General features: G+C 38.7%; 1 protein-coding gene across 6 annotated transcripts in view; it reads right to left on the bottom strand.

Annotated features, from left to right (window-relative positions):
* Nucleotides 1-20,578, bottom strand: part of fmnl3 (formin like 3) — a 44,987-nt gene extending 24,409 nt beyond the window's left edge. For 5 of the 6 annotated variants that reach the window (XM_015386167.1, XM_015386158.1, XM_015386182.1 and 2 more), the window contains exon 1: nt 20,095-20,578. In XM_015386167.1, coding sequence (XP_015241653.1) covers nt 20,095-20,208 — 114 coding nt within the window. In that variant the 5' untranslated portion in view covers nt 20,209-20,578. Of the gene's footprint in view, nt 1-4,622; nt 4,626-17,117; nt 17,125-20,094 lie in introns of those variants that run through there. The other variant, XM_015386189.1, reaches the window with a different exon arrangement.
* Between the last annotated feature and the right edge of the window lie 1,792 nt (nt 20,579-22,370).

Genomic DNA, 22,370 nt, shown 5'->3' with positions numbered 1-22,370 from the left:
ATGTCCTGTTTGTCTCTGTGTTGTCCTGCGATGGACTGGCGACCTGTCCGGGGTGTACCCCGCCTCTCGCACATTGACAGCTGGAGATAGGCACCAGCACCCCTCGCGACCCCAATTGGGACAAGCGTGTCAGATAATGGATGGATGGATATATATGTTGTCACTTTACCACAGAGTTGAAATGGGGAACAATCAGGGAATCTAGAGCTCTGATTTTTTGCTGAAACAGAACTGGGGATCACGTTTGGAGCCAGATTGATCAAACTGCAAATTCTAGCTCAAGGGACATAGATCCACAATATCAGGTTCTTAAAAGTACTATGATTTTAAGTGAAACGATAACACTACTAAGAGACTGAATGAAGATGGTGATTCATGGAGCATTCCTTAAAAGCAGGGGTCTTCAATGTTTTTCAGACCAAGGTCCCCCACACTGATAGTGAGATGGAGCGCGGACCCCCTAATTATATATATTGTATGTATTTGTGTTATATCAAACTGGTCCTATAGTCACTCTATTACAGATGGAGTCATGTAACGAAAGTAATTTCTCCCTGGGATTATTAAAGTATTTCTGGTTGATGGGACAGGTGTTGTGAATGAAACGGTGCCCAGCTTGAAAGAGCTCCTGTGTGTCGCTGAATGTGTGTTTTAAGGAGTGAAAGACATCTTCTGCCTCCATTTATCTGTTTACTACAGTGTGTTGAATTCATGTTAATGTGTATTTAAAGACATTTCAATTAGTTGAAAAAATTGCAGGGGGAATATAAAAAAAAGTCTAATCAACCAAAACTTCCTCCGTGGACCCCCTAGGGTTTGCGGACCCCCAGTTGAAGACCTCCGCTTTAAAGCAATGTTGGAATTAAAACTCATTCTAAACCTAATCCGCTCTGTTACACTACATCACTCCAGGTAATGTAACAGACGGTCACTGGTTGGACTGCAGAAATATTCATTTATGAAGCTGTGATTTTAAAGATACTGATTAGGTTTTGGTGGCAAATAAAGAAATCTTGAATCTTAAAGGTTCCCCAAGCAGATCAAAGGTCAAACAGTCCTTTATTACTCAAATCAAACTAAAATTACGGAAGCCATTTAAGCTCTTCTTGCACCAACATTAACACAAACAAAGCAGAATGAGACCCAGTAGCAGTATAGCTGATGTCCTAAGCAGCGGTTATTTGTAACTGATGTGGCGGTCTGTGGTTTAACTCCCAACCTTAGAGCCTTTGCTTTAAGCCCTCCCCTTCCTGTCCCCCTTTTTTTTTATATATCTGACCGTAAAAAAAGGAAAATAGCATCACAAAATAAAAAGAAAACACTACAGCACAAAACCAACACTATGAAGTAGAATTTACTTCGATTTAAGTAGCGTCCTTCAGCTCCTCTGACCTTTGACGACCTCAATAAATTTCTATTGATGTTTTCAAAAGGAATAACAGCACAAACCAGCAGCACCATAAATTTCAGCACCATGTCAAAGCTGAAAGATTGTGAAATTGCCAACTTCTCCAAAGTACCAACAAATATAATAACTACCTCTGATACAGCTTTGGTTTAGCCGAAGGATAAAAAATAAATCAGAAGAAGTTTCTACAGAAAACTTTGTATAAGTACAGCAGGATCCATCCAACCTTGAAGACTGCTGCCTTTTGTTTTCCTGGCTAGTCATGCATTATCAAGCAGGACTGTGGGGCGAGGAAGCAAAGAGGAAGGTCTCTTTCAGTAGTAATTTGATTCTGAATTACTGGAAAACATGGAGGCCAGATGCACAGAGAGATACCCAACCATTTGGCAAAGACAAAGGAACAAAATAAGCATACCATGTGTATTGTTTCAGTGAATGACTGGATGATCTCACATTTGAAACCGTTCATTGGACGAGAAAACATAGCAGTGTTTGCATTATGAGCATTTAAGAATTCACAGAGCAGTCATTAGGAGGACTGCATACACAAAGGATGTATCAGGGATTTAATCAAGTTCAGCTGTCTGATGGAGACTGGGGTGGTGTAAACAAACACAGGTGAGACTGTGGAGCTGCAGGTGTTATTAGCTCTACTGTAACATGTCTGCTCACAAAAAAAAACACAGAGCGACAGAAGTCTCAGAAGAGGTTTCCTTCCTGATAAGGTTTGGGGATTTTGAGCCAAGTAACCCAATTTAGCTAATTTCATTTCACTTTCTCCCACAGTGATGTTATCTTTCGCTTCCTGCGTTTACAAGAAGCTAAAAGAGGTCGTTTATGTGGGAGACTGAGCAGCACTTTAATGGTTTTGAATCCATTAGTCCATTTAAGGAGAAAAATATTGCAGAAATGCTAAAAATGTTTGTACTTGTTATGTTTGCCACACAAACTCTCCTCTCGGCACGACCTCTCTTGTTGGACCTGAATCCGACACGTACAAAGGATCCAGTGTTGGGCTTTGTTCTGATGTGATGCTCTGCCATACCCATCCTTTGACATTTGAGCTTATTCTCCCCCCTTCATGTTAGGTCGCTCACAATAGAAGGTGGGTAAGGTAAATTTATACCCTGTGGTTCTTTTTTCTACAGTAAAACACATTAACCAGATGGACTGGTTTTATTGTAAATTTTGTCACTTTAAAAGCAGAATGAAAGCCATGGGTATGGAAGAAAATGTGTATCAGATTTCTAACTATATTGGATTAATAAAAATGCTTTCTCCATTTTCAAAATGATGCTGCATTGCTGCACTAATAAATAAGATAAAAATAATCAAAATTGCACTTTCGTTTTCTTCTTCAAGACCCAAATGATTCATAAATAACATTTAACATTTCATTAGTAAAAGATGCTATAGAAAAAAGTGACTAAAATCCAGTAAGGGTAAATTAAAATGGGATAGCAGAAAAACGTTTTAATTTCAAAGTCATAGCTGCATTTTTGACTCAGACTAAATGAAATTGTTCATGAAGCATCCAAACTTTCTTTTTATTTTCTTCACCATGACTGCTAATTGTGAGACAGAACTCAACAGAAAACTACAAGCAATTGGCTTTTTCATTTTCATGCCCAGCTCTGCAAAAAATGATCCCCAAATCAATTTGAGTTCAATTTTCTAAGCGGTCAAGAAGAGTGACATCAGTGGCAATGGTGTTTTGACTGCACCATAGTACATCTTGGACATTAGGGGATGTAAGGGAAGATGGCAGCTCATTAATTTTCTCCATGATTGGGCTTACTTCGCGGGCACAAGTTGCTTCTTCACACCATCGCTTAGTCCTTGTTTGAATTAGCTTCCTCTGTAGAGTTAAATTACATCTCAGTCTACATGATGGCCTCGATCAGATTAAGAAAACTCATATATCATACTCTGTAGTCACACATACCTGATGAAGAAAGCTGCATCCTTTTTTCTGACAGTTGCTTTTATAGATTTAAAATTACATATTTTTATAGTGTCTGGTGTACATCATAGTTTTAATTAATATTTATTTTAATGTCATGTAAAGAGTACTAACTGAAATGTTTGTAGAGAACATTAAACCGAAACAAAACAGAAAGTATTTTGTACCATTGAAGAACCGACTTACAAAAGAGGGAAACTGAAGATTCAACAGATTTAGCCTCAAAATTTGCATTGTCAAAAACTGCATCTCCTGCTTGTAGTTTGAGAAATATGTTAAAAAGGATGCAGGTTTACCTACATAATCATACCAATTCTATGAGGCGGTGGTATGAGTTTCGTATCAGAAGGAGGATATTTGTGAAAACAGGCCAGGAATGTAGTTAGCTGCAGGTTCCTAAGTTAAGAAATAAAGTGTAAGAAGTGATGTAGTGGCGTCGGATGTAGGAGTTTGCCCTGAAATCAAAGGATTGATGGTTCAAGCCCCGGCTCCGAATTTCAGTGTCGTTGTGTCCTTGGGCAAGACACTTCACCTGCATCGTCTACTGGTGGTGGTCAGAGGGCCCTGTGGCGCCAGTGTACGGCAGCCCCGCTCCTGTCAGTGAGCCCCAGGGCAGCTGTGGCTACAATGTAGCTTGCCACCATCAGTGTATGAGTGTGTGTGAGAATGGGTGAATGACTAAATGTAGTGTAAAGCGCTTTGGTCAAGTCTCCTGACTTGAAAAAGTGCTATATAGGTACAGGCCATTTACCATTTACCATGTAGAATGGTGTTGATCACAAAAGCAGAAGTTGCTAACCATGGAGCAGAGAACGTATTAATCAGATACTGACTGTAGCACAGGCATCCCCAAAGTTGGTCCTCGATGGCCGCTGTCCTGCAGATTTTAGAGGATTCCCTGCTCCAGCACAGCTGATTTCAATTGAAAGCTGATTAACAGGCTTTTTCTCGACTGCAATCATCATAATCAGCTGTGCTAAAGCAGGGAAACTTTGCTGTGCTGCATCAATTCATACGTGTCTCCCTTACGGTGTCAAAATCCCATTTGTTCGAATAGAATATAATATCCTCCTTATCACATATAAAGCCTTAAATAATCAAGCTCCATGTTATAATAGAGATTTGATCATTCCTTCTGTTCCAAACAGAGCACTTTGCTCTCAATCTGCAGGTTTACTGGTGGCTCCTAGAATTTCTAAAAGTAGAATGGAAAGTAGATGTTTTAGTTATCAGGTTCCTCTCCTGTGGAACCAACTACCAGGTTTTGTCCATGAGGCAGACACTCCGTCTACTTTTAAGGCTCCGCTTAAAACATCCCGTTTTGATAAAGCTTACAATTAGTGGCTCAGGTTAGCCAGAGACATCTCTATAGTCAGGCTGCTATATGCTGGACTGCTGGAGGGCATAGGGACTCCTCCTCATCAAACCGCTTCATTCAATCACTATTTTTTGATTTTACAGTATTTGTCAGTTTAGTCTCTAACGTTATGCTCTCTCTGCTTTTTCTCATCATGGTAGCTTCATCTGGTATGTTCCTGTTGTGACACCATCTTGCAGAGAAATATCAGCTGTCCGGCTGCCATCAACCCCTTTGTTTATAGATGTTGGAGCTTGGTCTTTCAGTGTAGTCCTGTTTCTCTGACTGGCTGGATGTGCTCTCTTCATCCTCTAACATGGAATCTAGCTTGCCTGGCAGTGTTTTTCCTGGACAGGGCTGCCTGTGGAGCTGTTTAATAATAACTTTTTGTATTTCTACTTCTGTCTGTATGTCTGCTTCTGTCTCCTTGAACCCCAGTCGGCCTCGGCAGATGACCGCTCACATTGAGCCTATTTCTGTTGGTGGTTTCTTACTGTTAAAATTGCGTTTTCCTCTCCACATTCGCTACATGCATGCTTGGTGTCAGGGATTGCCGCTAAGTCAACGAGTCGATGCAACCAGCTGGTTTTTCTGAGACCGAAAACCTTGATCCAATCTGACTAAACTGGTTTAATTGTCTCTTTGGAGTCCCTTGGGATGACATGTTGACTGAATTGATTTAAATTTAAATCAATTTAAATAAATCTATCAAACAGAACATTTAGGCATTTGTTGATTAAAAAAAGCAATTTAATTTACGAGTCAAAAATGCAGCTTTGACTTTGAGATTAAAATGTTTTTTCTGCTAACATTTGAATTTTCAAATGTAATATTTCAAAAAGAATTTTTATCGTTTTTTTGGGACATTTTTACAAAGTAAATATCAAATGTTTTGTATTTATAATGTAAATGAATTAATGAGCAGTCTTGAAGAAGATGAAAATACAATTTAGATTCTTTATTTTTAATTGTATGTATTAGTCAAGAAATGCAGTATTATTTTAAAAATGAGAAAGCATTTCTATTCATCTATTTTTATTAATCCCATGTATTTTCTTCCATACGTGGGTGGTTTAAAGTCTAATATTGTAACTTAATATGACTCACATATCATTCACTACTTGTGGTTTGAGGTACGGCGCCTTTAAAGTGCATGAAAGCGATCTCGCACGTTATCCAAACACATGGTTAGCATGAGGCAACCAGGTGAGTGAGTCAATTCTAAAGCAGAGGGACATTTGAGCCATTAAACAAAGAGAAGGTTTCAATGAGGGAGTAGTTTAAGTGGCTCTGAGAGTCATGTTACTTGTTAAGGAGGAGAGTAAAGCTATCAAGGACAGAGCAAAGCACTTAAGTCATGCACGCTTCCCCCGGTCCCACTGTAGACATCCGACTCTACAAGGCAGTTCCACCTACCCCCCCTCCGTTGGACAGTCGACTAACTCGAAGTGATTTACAATCAGCCTCGAGATGAGTTTATGACCGGCAGCTGGAGTTAGAAACCCCAAAAGATACAAATGGAGAAGAGTGACAGGATGTTTCCTCCTTGACCTCATTTAAAACATCTCCTGCTAGGAGTACTGTATGTGCACTAGGTACTGTAAGCCAATAGGACTGCAGAATAGTGATGTGCATAACAAAACACAACAAATGGTTGATGCTCTGCCTTATCCAGTGCCGACCAAATGCTTCCTCTCTCACAATGTGTGTCTTTATCTAATTTGATAGGCTTTGCAGACTAGACTTAGCTATCATCAGCTCACTGGGAAAGGAGTGGGTGGCTGAGAAGCTCATTGTGCTGGACAGAGATCCTGCCAGTCCAGACATGGATGTCCAGAAAGAACTAGAGTCCGTCTGCTCATCAGGGAGGAGCCCAGGAAGTAGGGACCTGCGAGTCTGATCAACTGTTATTTAACCATGAGATCTGTGTTCACTATGAGGGACAACAGGGAACCAACAATAATAACTTCTGAAGTGCTAAAAAAAAAGTATTCATTGGATTTAGGCCTGATATTAAATGGGCAATTCTAATCCATAAATCTGAATTGTCATCCCTCGTCAAGTCTCTTTCCATCTCTATCAGTTTGTCTACTGCCCTTTATTTAACTCCATCCATCTCTTATTTAACTCTGACCAGCTTATCCATCCCCATTTATAAAAAGCCTCCCCATAAAATGATGAATCATCACTGCGTGTCACCAAGGAGGAAGGAGCAAGGATGAGCAGTTTCCATTTTCTGTCAGGATGCTTTTTTGCATAAAGACCAAAATGTTCAGTTTTAGTATCATTTCACCCGTTTACCTCCTTCTACATCTGCTGGGCCATCAGCATGACTTACACTCATTTCATTAATAAAGTATCTTACAGCTTCCTTTCAAGAGGGGCTTTAATTTTATCATGCTTGCATAAAAACAATACTTGCTGAGGGTCTTTCAATAGCGTCTTAGTATCTTTGCAGTTGAGTTATCACATTTCTCTTCCACTTTCTTTCTTCCTAACATGTCTTCTAAGTTCCTCGGTCTTCAAAATGCTCTTTTTCACCTACGTTCTCCAAGAAACCTCAGAGGTCTTTACAGAACAGCTGGATTTCTACTCAGATCACACTGGCCACAGATGGACTTTATCAGCTAATGAGGTGAATTAATACGACATTTTTCTGCATGGATTTTATTTAGAGGTGCCAGAGTAAAGGTGCAAATGTATATTCTACTTTGCATATTCAACACTGTGGTTTATAAAGTAAGAAAATGTGAATATTAAAAAAACAAACAAAGTAGGCTGCTAATGTTCTTGTACAACAGTTATGACAACATGGCAGGAGAGCTATTAGCAAACAAGGAAGACAAATGAATAGAATGTCAAAAAAAGAACCATTCAATAATGAGTAAGATAAACATTCTGATCTTTATTTATGTCAGAAAAGAAGTCAACGAGTAGGCAAAGAAAACAGAAGGAAAATTTAGACCAAGGATAAATATTTAAGCATAATAAGCAACCTTAATATGGAAAAAGATACACCATTCCCCACTAAACCAGAAATAACTGGGAACATTTCAGGATAAATATGTCCTTCTGGAAAAAAAAAAAAAAAAAACTTCAACAAACCCTGAGAGGGACAGAAAGGGGTAAACATAGAACCAGCTTTTGGACGTTTGTCTGATTTTCTGTCCATGCCTCACACTGTCTGTAAAGGAGACCATGACTCCGTGGGGTGTCGACGGTCAACCTGAAAGACTATCATAGATGATGTCATCGGTGTGACTGACTCCATGGCGGAGTACATCATCCAGTTTTATAATGATGGATGTTCCAGTCATCGCAGCCTGTTTGGATAACTCCTTTTCCGTTGCAATGAAACACAATGAGAGGAGACAGGATGGGCTGCTGTCGTCACAGAGCAGCAGGGACTTCCGTCAACTCTTCAGGAAATCAAAAAGCTGCTTTCGGTAACTTTGGGTTTGTTCTGCTGCAGCCAGGTACATGAATATTGTTTGCGTGGGATCTGACACATCCACTGTCACAGCGTGAGTGTAATTTTAGTAGTTCGTCCAACTCCAGGGTAAAGTCTCACTTAACTGAAAGTGTCAGAGCGGAGTGTGAGAAAACCCGGCCCCCACCTTTCTCCTGAGCAGACATACGATCGCCCTCTCGCTCTTTGGTGAGGTAACCCAAACCTGGTGAGGGTAACAAAGTGTGCACACAGCGAGATGCTAGGAGGAGACAACAGTGAAATACACTCGACCAAAGCGAAAAGGGAAGAAACTGAGAGCGTCACTCATTCTGATGCTGGGCCTTTTTTACAAAGCAGGAATAAGCAGGCTTAAGCAACAAAGGAAGGGGTGTTTATGGGAAAATACAGTGCGAGTGGGCGAAAAAAAAGTACCTTAAAGCTGCTCATCATCTCCCTTATCTTAAACTATGAAGGTCAAACACATGATGAAAAAAGACAGTAATCATTTCTTTTAGCTTAAATGAGAAATTAAATACAGAGAAAAACGTTTGAACTACATCTAATACTTAAGAATTGGTTTCATTCAAACATACATAAGGGAGGACTAATTGTCAGAGCAATAATGTCTAGAAGTCTGTCTCAAATTATAGGCTGCTAAAACCCCATTAAATCAAGAGGTTACAGCAGTGGGATGAGGTTTTTTTTATCCTCCCCACCATGAACTTCTGTCTTCTCGTATCTGACATCCGAGGCAGGCTGCTGAGATAAATGACTTCCAATCTCCTCTTTTCAACACCACCAAAGGGACACAGAACAACAGGAAGGTGGGGAAACTCTCCTTCCACTTCATAAATCAACGACCTCCTCTCGGAGCCCATTTGCTGCTTGGTTTGTTTAACCGGTGAGGCAGTGGCGATAATCAATGCTGATAACTGTGTCAAAGCTAAAGACAATCCCCATCACTGTGTGTTTGAAAGCCAAAGAACAAAAAACTGTCTTACAGGGTACCTCTGAGGCCAGATGTTCCAGAAGCGTAAAAAGTGTGCAAATGGGAGTAAATACTCTTCGAATGCGTTTTTAAAAAACAGCTGTGAAGCAATGCCAAGCAGATAGGAAATTCTGAGGTACTATTTACCGTATTATGGGTGGTTTCTACTTTCATTTTAGCTCCATTTTCTCTCACCCAAGCAACATAACTAAATAGATGTACTGAAGAGGTTTGTCAGGCTTATAATGACTTTATGATTTTCTGATTATTTGGAAAGTTATTTGGTTTAAAAAAAAAAAAGGTTATGTCCATATGTTTGTATAACTAAAAAGATGCCTTTCAGTTCACTTTTTGTTTTAAATGAGTCATTAAATAATAAAAAAACATACAAGTTCTTCCCCCTTTCTGGTGCTCATCTTAATCTTTTTTTATTTAAAGGGAAAAAAAAACCTGCATGTTGCTACTCAGTGTGTTTATTCAACAAAAATAATGACTTCTTAGATCATTTATTGATTTTTTTTATAACATTTCTGAGAATTTGACAATCACAGATCAAAGCCAGTTAGTTTGAACTTCACCTATGAGCTCCTGTAAGTCTGGTAATAAAAGGCAGTTTAACAAACAGCCAATTTTATATGGGATCTTGATGATCTGTTGTTTATTTAGGTGTATTGACAGATAAATATTTTGTTAATGTTAGCAAAGGTTGTGAAATGTGTCCAGACAGACGGAAGAAGTTGTTTTTCAGGACCGAGGTAAATCTTTAAATGCTAACTAACCCCAAATCTATAATTTTTTTGCATTTAATCAGCATAAACTGGGCCTAGGGGTGTTATTTAAATGTTGCTGAAGCCAAAGTACCCAGAGAGAATCCATGCATGCACAGAGAGAACCCTAAAACTCCATGCAGAGAGACCTCAGCCCAGGAATACAACCCTAAACTTTTAGTGGCAACAGTGCTACAAACTAAAATATGTCTAATAACTGTTTCAGTCCTCCTCTGTGTGTTTGACTGATGGCTTTTCACTTGAGTTTTTCTATTGGTTTAAAGTAAGAATGCACTGACACATCGATAACCAGCATTTGGAGTGATGGCGTTAGTTAAAGAGTTATTTAAGGTAACAGAGTAACCTAAAAAAGGACTGTTAAGCTATTGACAGTGACGTTAGGTTACTTCCAACTTATCACTGATGCTGTTTGGCTGAGGCAATATAACAAGGGTGGGTGTGGAGCATGCAATGCAGACTGAGAGGAGAGATGTGAGGAAATGGCAGATTCACAGAGTCAATGATGTTTCTTCTAACCTGGAATAGTTCTGTAAAGTTAAAGGCTAAATGTTTCCATGATTTGCTCATGATCAGTTAGAAATAGATCTAATGAAACTCCTCACATCATCTCACTGTGAGCAACACTGACTGGCAGATGGATGCCTTATTTCATCAATACAAATCTCTTTACTGCCTCATTACTATACTGAATTTATTCATTCATTTATAGAAAGATGAACTGGAAGACAGTCTTACTGCTTTTTGTGTTTTTGTTTGTGCAAGACTGACTCCTGTTTAATTCAATCACAAAGTGTGTTTTACTTTTTGTTAAATTGCTTGAAAATAATTCCTTTTTTGGCATTATTGCCATTTTGCAGCCAGTTTAAGCTTGTTAATGTGCTTAAGTCTGCTTTATTCTTATTTTATTATAAACAGTAAACATATTAGCTATTTCTACATCAATATTTTGAAGTTACCATATTGCAAACGTTATATAGATTACCATATGATGTCAGATATTCAGATGATGCAGTACATCTAATGAATACATTAGACGTATTCATTTTGATGAAGGAATTAAATATTTGATTTATTAATCAGTGTTAGACATTCTGTATTAAAGTTCATATAACAGAAAGGTTGCCCAAATTCATAGAGATTTACTATGAATTGTAGCACTAACTGAGTCAGTAGTTTAGTTACTGCTGTAAGCTGCTGTTACCTGGTTATGTCCTCTAATGCTACAGCTTCAGATCCTCTTCCACCAGGGGAAATATCCCATTTGGATGCTAAGATCCAATCCAGATCTGTCTGAAATCACTGCTGCCAAGCAAACATGAATGATGCACATTCCATAACTAGATATAATGACTTAATATCAGTGTTTTTTTTTTTTGTTTTTTTTTATGGCTGCTGCTTGCGTTCTCAAGAGCTGTTCTGAACGAAATGTCTTTTTGTTTACACTTGTGTATACAAAATGACAAAATAAATCTGTCTTAAGTCTTCCTCTAAAACGTTTAAATATGTCCAAACTACAGCGCCACATTTCCTGCGCTGCATTCGAGTTTTGCTGGGGGTTAATTAGTCACTAAATACTACTAATTTAGACCCACGTCTCTGCAATGGGTCCTCCTGTCCTCTGCAGTCTCAGCAACACCAGCTTTGGGTATTGCTAAGTCAGCTGTTTGAAGCAAGCTCCTCAAACGGATGGAGTCAGAGCCCCTTGGATCCACAATCAACCTCTAGATTTAAGGGGACTGAAAAATCCTCTATTCACCAAAAGTCTCTGATCTAATTACCAGCATCCCTCTGATCCCTTCCCATGCTTCAATAAGCCTAAGATTATCTTGGCTAAGCTAACTAGCTACCATTTTCTCTCATCCTGTTTAACCCCCATCGCTTATCGCCACATTTAGCTCCGCCCCTCTAGGTTTGTTGGCATCAACGTTTTAGTAGTATAGTTTACATTTTTCAAGGGGGCGGGGTTATGCTTTTAATGGGGTGAGTTACACTTTAAGAAGCACAGAGAACCTGATATGTATTAGAAGATGGGAGTTCCCAATTCCACAATCCTCTGAGGTCTTAAAAATCTAATTTTCTAATTTTCTATAAATGAAAAGAAAATAAGCTAAAAACAGAGCCAACAAAAAAAATGATGTAACTGAATAAAATGCAGAAAAATTCTGTAGAACTGGGACGAATGTCATTTTGAAAGTTTACCAAAAAAATACTTTTCTAAATTTTTGTGCTTTTAGATTATTATTATTTCCAAGAATTTCCAGGGACTTTTAAGGGAAGTAGCTAATTTGTCATAAAAGTTTTCTACTTTAGTTTCATCTTTGCTCAATAAAAAAATGAGTGAATAATAGATGTGGCTTTGTATACTTTGACCTGATTAAGACCAAATCATTTGGAATTACACATCAAAGTCCTACTAAGATTTTTTACTGAATGAAAAACAAAGAAAGTGAGCTTCCAAGTTCGATAAAGGAGAGCATATGGTTACCCACACAGGGTCCATGTTAGCCGCTTGTTCTCTGATCATTCAGAGGAGCCTCGAGGAAGCCTCTGGCAAACAGAGGATATGTGCTGAGAATGTTGGGAATGCAGGTACATGAATGCCACATTAATTCATGCTGGTCAGGCATGTCAGCGCGCTGTCCGGTTAAAAAGACTGAGGACTGCAGATGAATAATAAGGTTTCCATTTAGAGGAATTTGTAGTGAAGAAATGATTATAAAATAAGGAGGAACAAAAACCATGATAGAAATCATCACCAGGCAAAAATTCACCAATGACTTCACCAGTCACATTTCTCTAAAAATGTGCTCCCCTTTTTCTAAGTATGATTTCATTTAGTTGTGTCATTTAATAAAAACAGAAGCAGAAGTCATTGGGAACAGAAAGTGAAGGCTTCTTAAAGTACATATAGGCCATCCAGCTGCTGTCCAGCGGTTCATGTGAGAAAAAAATAAAGAGAAAAAAGAAGTGTGGCTGCACAAAGGGCACAGGGGGGTGAGGCCCCCTTTCTAAAAACAACACCGACTGACAGAGTCCCCATTGTACCGAAGAGGAAACCACTTCTCCGACATGCAGCCCTGATGCAGCTGCATTGGAGCCGCTTGCTGCAAACCCCCCCACTGACACACTCAGCTGCACACACAGAGTAAAGCAAATGCATAAAATGGAAAATATTTCTATTTTGTAAAAGAGAGACCCTGACACCTTCTAATGATTCAAACACAAAACTCGGTGCAGGAAATAATAAATATATATATAAAAAAAAGAAATGTTGTAATGATAAACTTGCTGCAAGGAAAGTGTTGAATCTACAAGCAACAGCTGGTTCTCTTGGCCTAAACACAGGAAGACGGGGTAAACAGCTGGCCTGGACCTGTGTTAGAATCAACTCTCACTTTAAGACTTTTTATATACAGACAGAAGGAATGCTTTTATATTGTGCAGTGATGACCAACCTTTGATTTCCAACATGAAAAAGGAAGCCAAAAAAGAAAGCAAATAATAGATAAACAAGTAGTATGGCACTATAACTATTGATAAGCCATCTCAGACTTAAGAATAGTATGGCCTGAGGCTAGAGAGCATCAGGTGGACCATCCTGCTATAGTGCCCCCCCATCCCCCTGTCTGCTTGGAAAACAAATCAACTGTGTGCACTCAACCCCTATGATGGTCTTCCTCCTAAACCACTGAAGTATCATTACCCCTTTAAAAGCCTTTCGATGGTTTATTAACAAAATGCAATGTATAGATTAATACTATATGTGAACAAGGGACTATATGGGAACTCAAATAATACTCCTTTAATTTTCTATTTCTTTTAACAGATAAAAGTTTAAAAACTGTGGGCTATGAATGTATTCAGGTTCACTTACTTCGACACTCCCCAATAAAATCCAGTGCAAACACCATCTTAACTAATAGTTTAATTGAGTCTACGAGTGTGTTATTTAATCAATAATCCATCTTAAAAAAGCTCCAAGGGGTTTATTAGAGAAAAATAGGAAACAAAAGCATCACAGAGATCATGAAACGCACTAGAGAGACAATGAAAAGTTATGGCATCGTTAGGTTATTAAACAATATCATAAACTTTGAATATAAATGATCACAGATCAATCCTGAGTCTTTAAAGATGGAGCATAAAGCCAAACCTCTCCTTACAGTTTCTCAATCCTTTTGGCAGATTCTAGCAAGAATCTATAAGAAAGGGACTTAGTCAGATAAGATGAAGGTTTATCTTTTCAGCCTACATGCAGAACTGTGTGTGTACCAGATAGCTCCTATGACCCCTACTGTAAAGCTTTATAGTGGCTGCATCATGCTGTGGGGAGACTTTTCTTTCGCAATGACAGGAAAGCTGTTTAGAATCTACAGGAGAGATGCACTAATGTCATATTAATATCTGTAGATATTGGATAAAAGTTTACCCCTTTAGTTTAGTCAACTTAAACCCTAAACGTCACATATTGGTTTTTCAGGATGGAATTTGTAAATGTAAATGTAAATTTGTCCCATTAACAAGATTTACTGTTTTTATGACTCCCTTTTCTGACCTCATAGTAATCTCCAGTCGTCTTTTGGGATATACATGTGTACACTGACACGTTTTATGGTTGATTGTAGAAAAGTTTATGACAGCCTCTTAGATAAATAAACAGTAATGATGATAATGACTCTAAACCAAACACAGTTCTGTATTGGAAAATATCAGGATCTGCAGATATCAAAAGATCAAAAGTAATGGAGATTAAAAGGTAGAAAAAGTCAATTAGTGCATCCCTAACTTAGAGGGAAATGGATTCTGGAAGGAAAAGTGTTCAAGGCTGTAAAAACTGTTCTACACTTCAAATCAGAGCAATAGAAAGGTCCAGTCAAAGATCAGATCTAAAACAGATTGAAAAACGGATAAAAAATAAATTTAGAAAATGATTTAGCTTGAAAAAATATAATTAGAATGAAGGACCATAAAAACGGGGTGATTCAGCAACCTATAAGGGGCTCACCTTTTAGATTTTGTTTGCATTTTTTGAATTATTTTCTATCTGCTTCACTTTGTCTTAGTCTTTTACAGAAATTCCCAATTAAACCCAGTGAGGTGTGGGGTTGTGATAAGACTAAAACCGAAACCTTCTAAGAATAAGAAGGTGTAAGAATAATTTTGCAATGTGTTGCAAATAAAAACAACCCAGTTTACAGGAGAAATGTTTCTCATTTAACTATGTAAACTTAAATCAGTGAAAAAGTGCAACCACCGTTTTGCAAATAAAATGATTTGGGATTGCAGCTTCTTTTTTTTTTTGCACAGCTTGAAGGCATTAGTTCCACTTCAGAAGCATCTCGGTTTTCCTCAGACCGAAGCCGTAAAGAATCAGTGTTGTCAGACTGAGCCAGAGCCACACCGTCAGCAGAATCTGACACAACTCACACAACCTCTCCTTTGGTAGATTTCCCACAATTAAATCTGTACAGTAATGCAGAAAACACCCCATAACTACATGATGCAACTCTGTGACAGAGATCTAAAAATGGAGTCCAGTCAGACAAACTTATTCGCTTGGTTTCCAGTGCAATCGAGGAGAAGAAAAAAAAGAATCAAATCACCAGCGCTGCTCCTGTGGAAAACTCCTAAAAATGTGCACTTATGGTAAAGTCATTATGACCAGGAACAGTAGGAAAAACACCAGTTCAAAGAAAATCTTTCCTCTGCAGTTTAATGTGGCCTCAGCTGAAACTGAGCCGCAGGAATGCAGCAGCAGATCGGTGATCAGTTAGTCTTTGAAAAAGTCTCTCGTCTAAAACCACTTTAATGAAACACTATCACATGGAAAAAAAGAAGAATGATTGAAGAACAGTAAGGGGGAAGTTGGAAAGCAGGGCCAACCATCATTAAAGACAAAACTTCCTTTTACACAAACAGAAATTCATCTAAAGTCAGACATCTGCAAGGAAATCTTTTCAGGTAGGTTAAGACGCTGATATAAAGCTCAGCCAGGGGGACATTCGATGTAAGCAGAAGAGGCAAGAGACGACTTCTTATTGAGAAGTAAACAAACCACAATGATAGAAACTATTTCCCCTGAAAAGGGAGGAAAAAAAATCCAGTTTCCATCCACAAAGGATGAAGTCAAAGCAGCACAAAAGAGAAGGCAGGAGTCAATGCATTTAGCACATGTGGCTGTTTAGAGCGAACCGAGCATTTTATTAGCAGACCACATGAAGCGGGCATATTTGCTAACTCAGGGGGTCTGGCCCCTCCTCCACTGCCTTCCACCATCCACTGCTGAGCAGCCCTGTTAAAGTCGTTAGAGGAGAGATATTACAACGCTGCTGCACCTATGACATCATCATGGGCTGCTGTTAGTCCAGTGGGACGGGGGCGCGCCGTGCCGGAGAGGAGGGGGAAGCCCCAACGTGAAGAAGCAGAGACACATCCGTCTGCACCAAACGTCACAGAGCAGATAGGAGCTCAGATCTGACTCAAGAAGCAAAGAGGTCCACCTGGGGACACAGCAGGGGTGTCCTGATATAAAACGGTAATTTCTGATGCGATACAGATGTTAGAGCTTTCTATATCAACCTATATTGACCCGATACAACACTAGCATGAATCATACCTACTTTAATCACTTATTTATGTGGAATGAAAGAAAAGGCTTGATTGAGTGATATTTCTAACTGTAGATTATATGAGCTTTTTAAAGTCACAGAGAAGCAGGTTGATATATTCCAATGTTCATCATTTTGAGGCTGATATTCTGATATCATCATCGGATTGGGACACCCCTTCTACACAGCAAACATTTAACAAGTGGAGCTAAACCTTTTGACCTGAATGACATTCCCAATGTGAAGAAGGCCACGAAAAATGACCAACCAAGGGCCAATTTATACTTCTAGTGCATAGCCTCTGCAACCGTCAAATCTGTCTCTGCGAGTGACCTTGCCCCCCTGTACAGAGGCTCTGCAACTGTCGTCGTGCAACTCAAAGAAATCCTGACTACACGTCAGACAGTTGCAAACCCGTGCAGACCTCAAGCGAAAGTGCACAGACAAAAAGCAGCTGTGATTGGTCCTCGGTATGCCTTTCCAGCTGTCTGTGCGGTCGTCCTTCTCGATTCGGTGCCGGGGCACGCCATTTTTAAAAACCGAGGAGTAATAACAACAATGGAAAACCATGACGAAAGGTTGATCAAGGAGGTTCGGAAGTAAAACCACTTGTGCGATGCATCAGACATGTTGTTTTGGAAAATAAACACTCACGCCGGCGCCTACGAAGAAGTTCTCGTGACCATCTGACAAAGTTCTCGCAAGATCTCGAATAGGCTTGCCCTAGCGCTTTGGCAGGAAACTGCTGCTAGTCCCTAGAAATTCCAGACCGACTTTGCAGAAGCATACCAGCAAAACTGGTTCGCAACCAGATGCAAGCGACATTTGATGTGTGCGGTTACAGAAGTATAATCTGCCCTTAAGGTGGCAGAGTGAGGAGGTTTTTTTATTTGATGGGATCGGAGTCGACGGCATGATGGAAGCACCAAAATAAAAGACAATCCTGGAAGAAAACCTGTTGGTCGTCAAATGAACGTAATAATGGATGAGAGGTTCACCTTCAAGCAGAACTAAACCCTCAGAAGTACAGCCACAGCTTAGGCCAAAGCCCGTCCATGTGTTGGAATGTCCTAGTCAAATCCTTTTTCCTAATATGAGAATCTATAGCGAGACTTTTTTTCCCCGTCTGAAACTAAATAACTGAAACAAGGCCTTGCAAAGTAGCCAGAACATCCCTCTATACTCGAGGCTTTTGATGTACGTTTATCATCAAACAGTAGGCAACAGGGCAGGGAGGGGGGCATTTTGGCTGATAAGCTCTAAAACATACAGCCATGTTTCTTTTTCCCACAAACTAAAGGAAATCTGGAGCTATTACTGGGTAGATTGGGGCGGGGTTCAGCAGGGTGAAAAACTTTTCCCACTCACAGCTCACAACTCGAAATGTTGAGTCTACTGCTCACGCGTAGAAATCATCAGCCTCTTTGCACGGCTGAACGTAATAACAGGGATTTTTTTCCCTGCGTTGCAGAGCAGTCAGACGGCTACATGGCTGCTCTGATTCACTTTGGATGAATGTGGATGGAACTACTTCTCTCAGAAAAATGTACTTGATAGAATAGTTGATTCATTAAAGTATCTCACTGTAAATTCCCCTCCTCGTAGGAGTAATCTGCATGTGAAGCACATGACCTAAGATGTTGTAATAGTGAAGTACAGTGCAGTCTATAATTATCTCATAGCTGAGACTCTGCAGCTGAATTCTTGCTGCAGAGAGTTTGATTTCTTGGATGCTAGAAGTCAGGGCTTCCATCCGAATAAGCACTAACCTGATTTATGCATCAAGCTTTTTTTTCTTTTTCTTTTTGGAGCCTGACGTTCTATTAAACCTTAGAAATATCTGAAAGTGGCGGCCGGGGCGTGGCCAGGATGAATGAGGAGCCTGAAATGAGCAGTCAAGACAAATTGCCACGTTACATGATAAATAAACACACAGCGGGTGTTGTCTCGGCATCAGAAGACACATGAACTTTTTTTTTCCTTTTACTGTCTGAGATCAGGGGGAAAAAAATCCTTAAATACAGGTCGATCATATGTCTCAAAATAACATGGATCCTTAAAGTGACATTTTTTTGTAAGGGAGGAAAATGCATCGAATCACTGAAGCTCCTTGGAAAATAAAACAAAGACACGTGTCACAAGTTAGTGAGACAGGGGCGATTTATTGAAATCACTAAATAAAACTCATAGTTTCATTATGATTTCTTATGAGCTTCCAGGCAGAGGATTATGTCTGAAAGCTGGCCAGCTTTAACTGTATACAGCTGTAAGTGTTTTGACATCAACGCCCAAATAAATGACTGTAACCAACACCAGTTCTGTTCCAACTTTACCATAACAAGGGTTTAGAAACTATAACTGCACCACCAGCACCAAGTCAAATTCCTTGGAACTTGGCAATAAACTTGATTCTGATTCTGAAAATGAAATAAAGATTTTAACATCAAGATGCACTGCAAAAACGATCTAGAAACAATAAAAAAAAATCTTAAATTGAGTGCATTTACCCTTAATTTGAGTTAAATAAGACGATTTGCCAAGGGAGTGAGGATTTTTACTCTTAAAATAAGATAATTTATTCTTATTTTAAATGTAAATTGTCTTTTTCCATTGGCAAAGTGTCTCACTTGCCTCCTCGATTCAAGACAAAATGCCCTTATTTGAAGAAAAAATGACTTAGATTAAAATTTTTTGCAGGGTGCGTTTTCATTTCCTTCAAAATCCAAGTTTCAATGCTTTGAGGTGAAAAAAAAAACTGCTTAAGTCCAAAATAAATGCAAAACCCCAAACCTTGAAAGTTGCAAGTGCAACTCTTGCAGCATATATTAGTGAGACGGAAATGTATATTGGTTATAAACAGTCAAAGCTTGAGATCTACGACTCTTTTTCTACATAAATCACAAAGATCTGTGCTTAACATGGCACTCTCAGTCTGTCATCCTGTGTTTTACTGTGTTGAAAGGTGAAAGAAGTGGCTTTTGTGTGTCTGTGTGAGTGTGGGGGGGCGTGTTTGTGTGTGTTCATTATAAGAAAGCACTCAGGAGGCAGCAGCAGAGAGAAGGAGGAAAAAACTGGGGAGGGGACCAAGTGGTGGGGTGTGGGAGTTTGGGGGGAATTCAGAAAATGTTGCTTTCAAATAAGATTCACCAAGAAAACCAAAGCAAACCCATTGATGTGCTATATCAGCTGCAGGACATACATATATAAATATATATAAACCCTGATATGCTTCTCAGGAGGCTGATTTTACCATTTCAGCCTTTCTGACTTTTGGGGGAGACAAAAGGACCCACTGGAAAGAAGAAAAAGGAGGGGGGGGCGGGGGCAGCAGCACAAGTCTGTTCATTTAATGATGGATCATAAAGACACTTTTGCATTAAAACAAACAATGCTTTAAATCAGCAATGAATAACTTTCAGTTTGGATCGCTCAGTCTGTGAGGAAGAGTTCAACAGATGCGGTCAGAAATGTTTAGAAAAGAAGATTTAGGCTGGATTTGTTTTTTGTTTTTGTTTGTTTTTTCTGACTTACCAAAACAATGGCAAACTTCTCCTCCAGCTCGGTGGGGTCAGGCATGGGCACCTTCAGAGGCATGATATGATGCTTCATCTCCGACTGCCCGTCAGCACTCTCCACATTTCCCATTTTTAACCTCCACAGACGTTTTACTCTCCTGTCAACCTGAAACGTCCAAACTTCTTTGTTTTTTTTTTTATCTTTCTGTTGGTAATAATCCACAGCGAGGCTAAATATTACTCCAGCAGTTGTTCCACATAATCCGCTTTTTTGGACATTAAAAAAGTGCCATTTATCGTGTATCAAGCTGTTTTTTTTAATCAATACTTGAAACAAAAAATCATCTTTCTTTTCCAAAATAAAATAAAAGATCCAACCGGCCAATCCATAACTCCTTCCTCCGAACGATAGCTAAATTTCTTCCGTACTAACCGACAATAAGTTTTTTCAAGCTGCTCAACTTTTCTTGGCTACGCTGCGTTTCCATTCATTATTGTTGTGTGATCCTGATTAAGCTGTTTGCCGTCGCATCCACTCAAAGGGTCGGGTTTCTTATTAAGCCCCGCCTTAATTGTGTTCCTATTGGCTTAAGAGGTGTCAATCATTCGGCGTTTTCGTCTCCGCCCTTCACATCTGTATGCTGAGCCGCTAAACGTGCAGCTGGATGTAAAAAAAAAAATTAGGGTTTGACAACAATTTGCTGCCATCTCGTGGCAGGAGCATGATACGACAACAAAACCAAAGATGAATTTTATCTAAAGTTGTTTTTATTTCTTCCATTAAACAGAGGTGGGTAGTAACTAGTTACATTTACTTGAGTAACTTTTGGAAAAAAATGTACTTTTAGGAGCAGTACTCACCAAAGCTTGTACTTTTACTTAATGTAAAAAATGTATCACTGCTCTTGAGTAAAATTTCTGGTTACTCTACAAGCTACAAGTAACTTGAGCTATTTTCAGATCAGGTAAGAATAAAGTAGATGGTAGATATTTTAGCTATACACTCTTCATCTTTCGTTACATTTATGCATTACCTAGTGTAGATTTTTTTAAAATGTTTTTATTATTTTGTGTTGGTGTGTATACTGTTATAACTATGCTCTTGGTGCCCTCTTTACCAGGTCACTGATGAGAGAAGATTTTTGATAGCAAAATGAATTGTTCTTTTTTGTATGTTCTTTTTTTATTGGTTTAAATAAAGGAAATAATAATAAAAAAAGGGTGCTGTTAGCTTCTCCTAAAGAAATATTTGAAAAACGGTGAAAAACGGTCTTTTGCTCAGATGTGTTATTTTTTTCATCATGTTAGATATATTTTTAACATTTTATTTTATACTTTAAAATATTTTTTAAAAACTGCACATAAATGTATTGTCTTATTACATCATACCTGAATTTAAATCAGATGTAAATAGGCAATAGAAACTCAACATTTGAGTAGCCATTTAGTGAAGTAGTTTTTTACTCTTGAATAATACTTCTGGATTACATCCGGGATGACTTTTACTTGAGTATGAAGGACCTAGAGGGTCACTGAGAAATAAATCAGCCATTTCAAATTTGAAAAGTATTTTCAATGCTTTTTCAACCTGGGAATCATTCTTGAAATTTTTTTACTTTACCTGTTCCATTTACTTTTTCCCTGACTCTTCTGGTCCTAGAACACCATGAAAAGCAGTTAAACTCTCTCTTTGGTAAGACTGCTTCACTTTGTTAGAATGACCAATGAGGGAGCTGGTTACATCTGAGGAGCAACTGTGAACAGTTTAACTGATTCTATAAGGGATTAATAAATACATTTTACCATTCCTCTTTAATAATTTGATTTAAAATGTGGAATTAGAACATGATTTTTAAAATGGCTTTAAATGTTACATTTTAAATGGCTGGTTTTCTTTTTCAGTGACTCTCTAGGTTCTCCATTAAAGCAGCGCAACTCATACTCAAGTAAATGCTTTGGATACCCTACCCACCCCTGCAATTAAACAAATTTTTAGCTTCCTTGATACCCAGAAACGATATTGTTTTCCAAAATCACCAATTAGAAAATATCCTCCAACTTGTTATAACTAATTTTCACAAAAAACAAACCAAATAAACCACCATTGTGATTTCAGCACAGTAAAAATGTATGTAAACACTAAATAGTACACAGTTCTTAACTGGATGGAAGGAATTTTTTTCCCCTTTTTTTTTGAGGTTTCCTCTAAGGATCTTTACTCACATTCTTAATGTCTTAATCTTAATTGCATAATGAGGCAGTTTCACAGCAAAATGTCATCATTACAGTACT

This window comes from Cyprinodon variegatus, unplaced genomic scaffold (genome assembly GCF_000732505.1).
Source record: "Cyprinodon variegatus isolate N-32 unplaced genomic scaffold, C_variegatus-1.0 Scaffold16, whole genome shotgun sequence".
In the NCBI taxonomy this organism is placed as follows: Eukaryota; Metazoa; Chordata; class Actinopteri; order Cyprinodontiformes; family Cyprinodontidae; genus Cyprinodon; species Cyprinodon variegatus.
The sequence above is the reverse complement of the archived record's forward strand: the minus strand, read 5'-3'. Positions and strand labels throughout refer to the sequence as shown.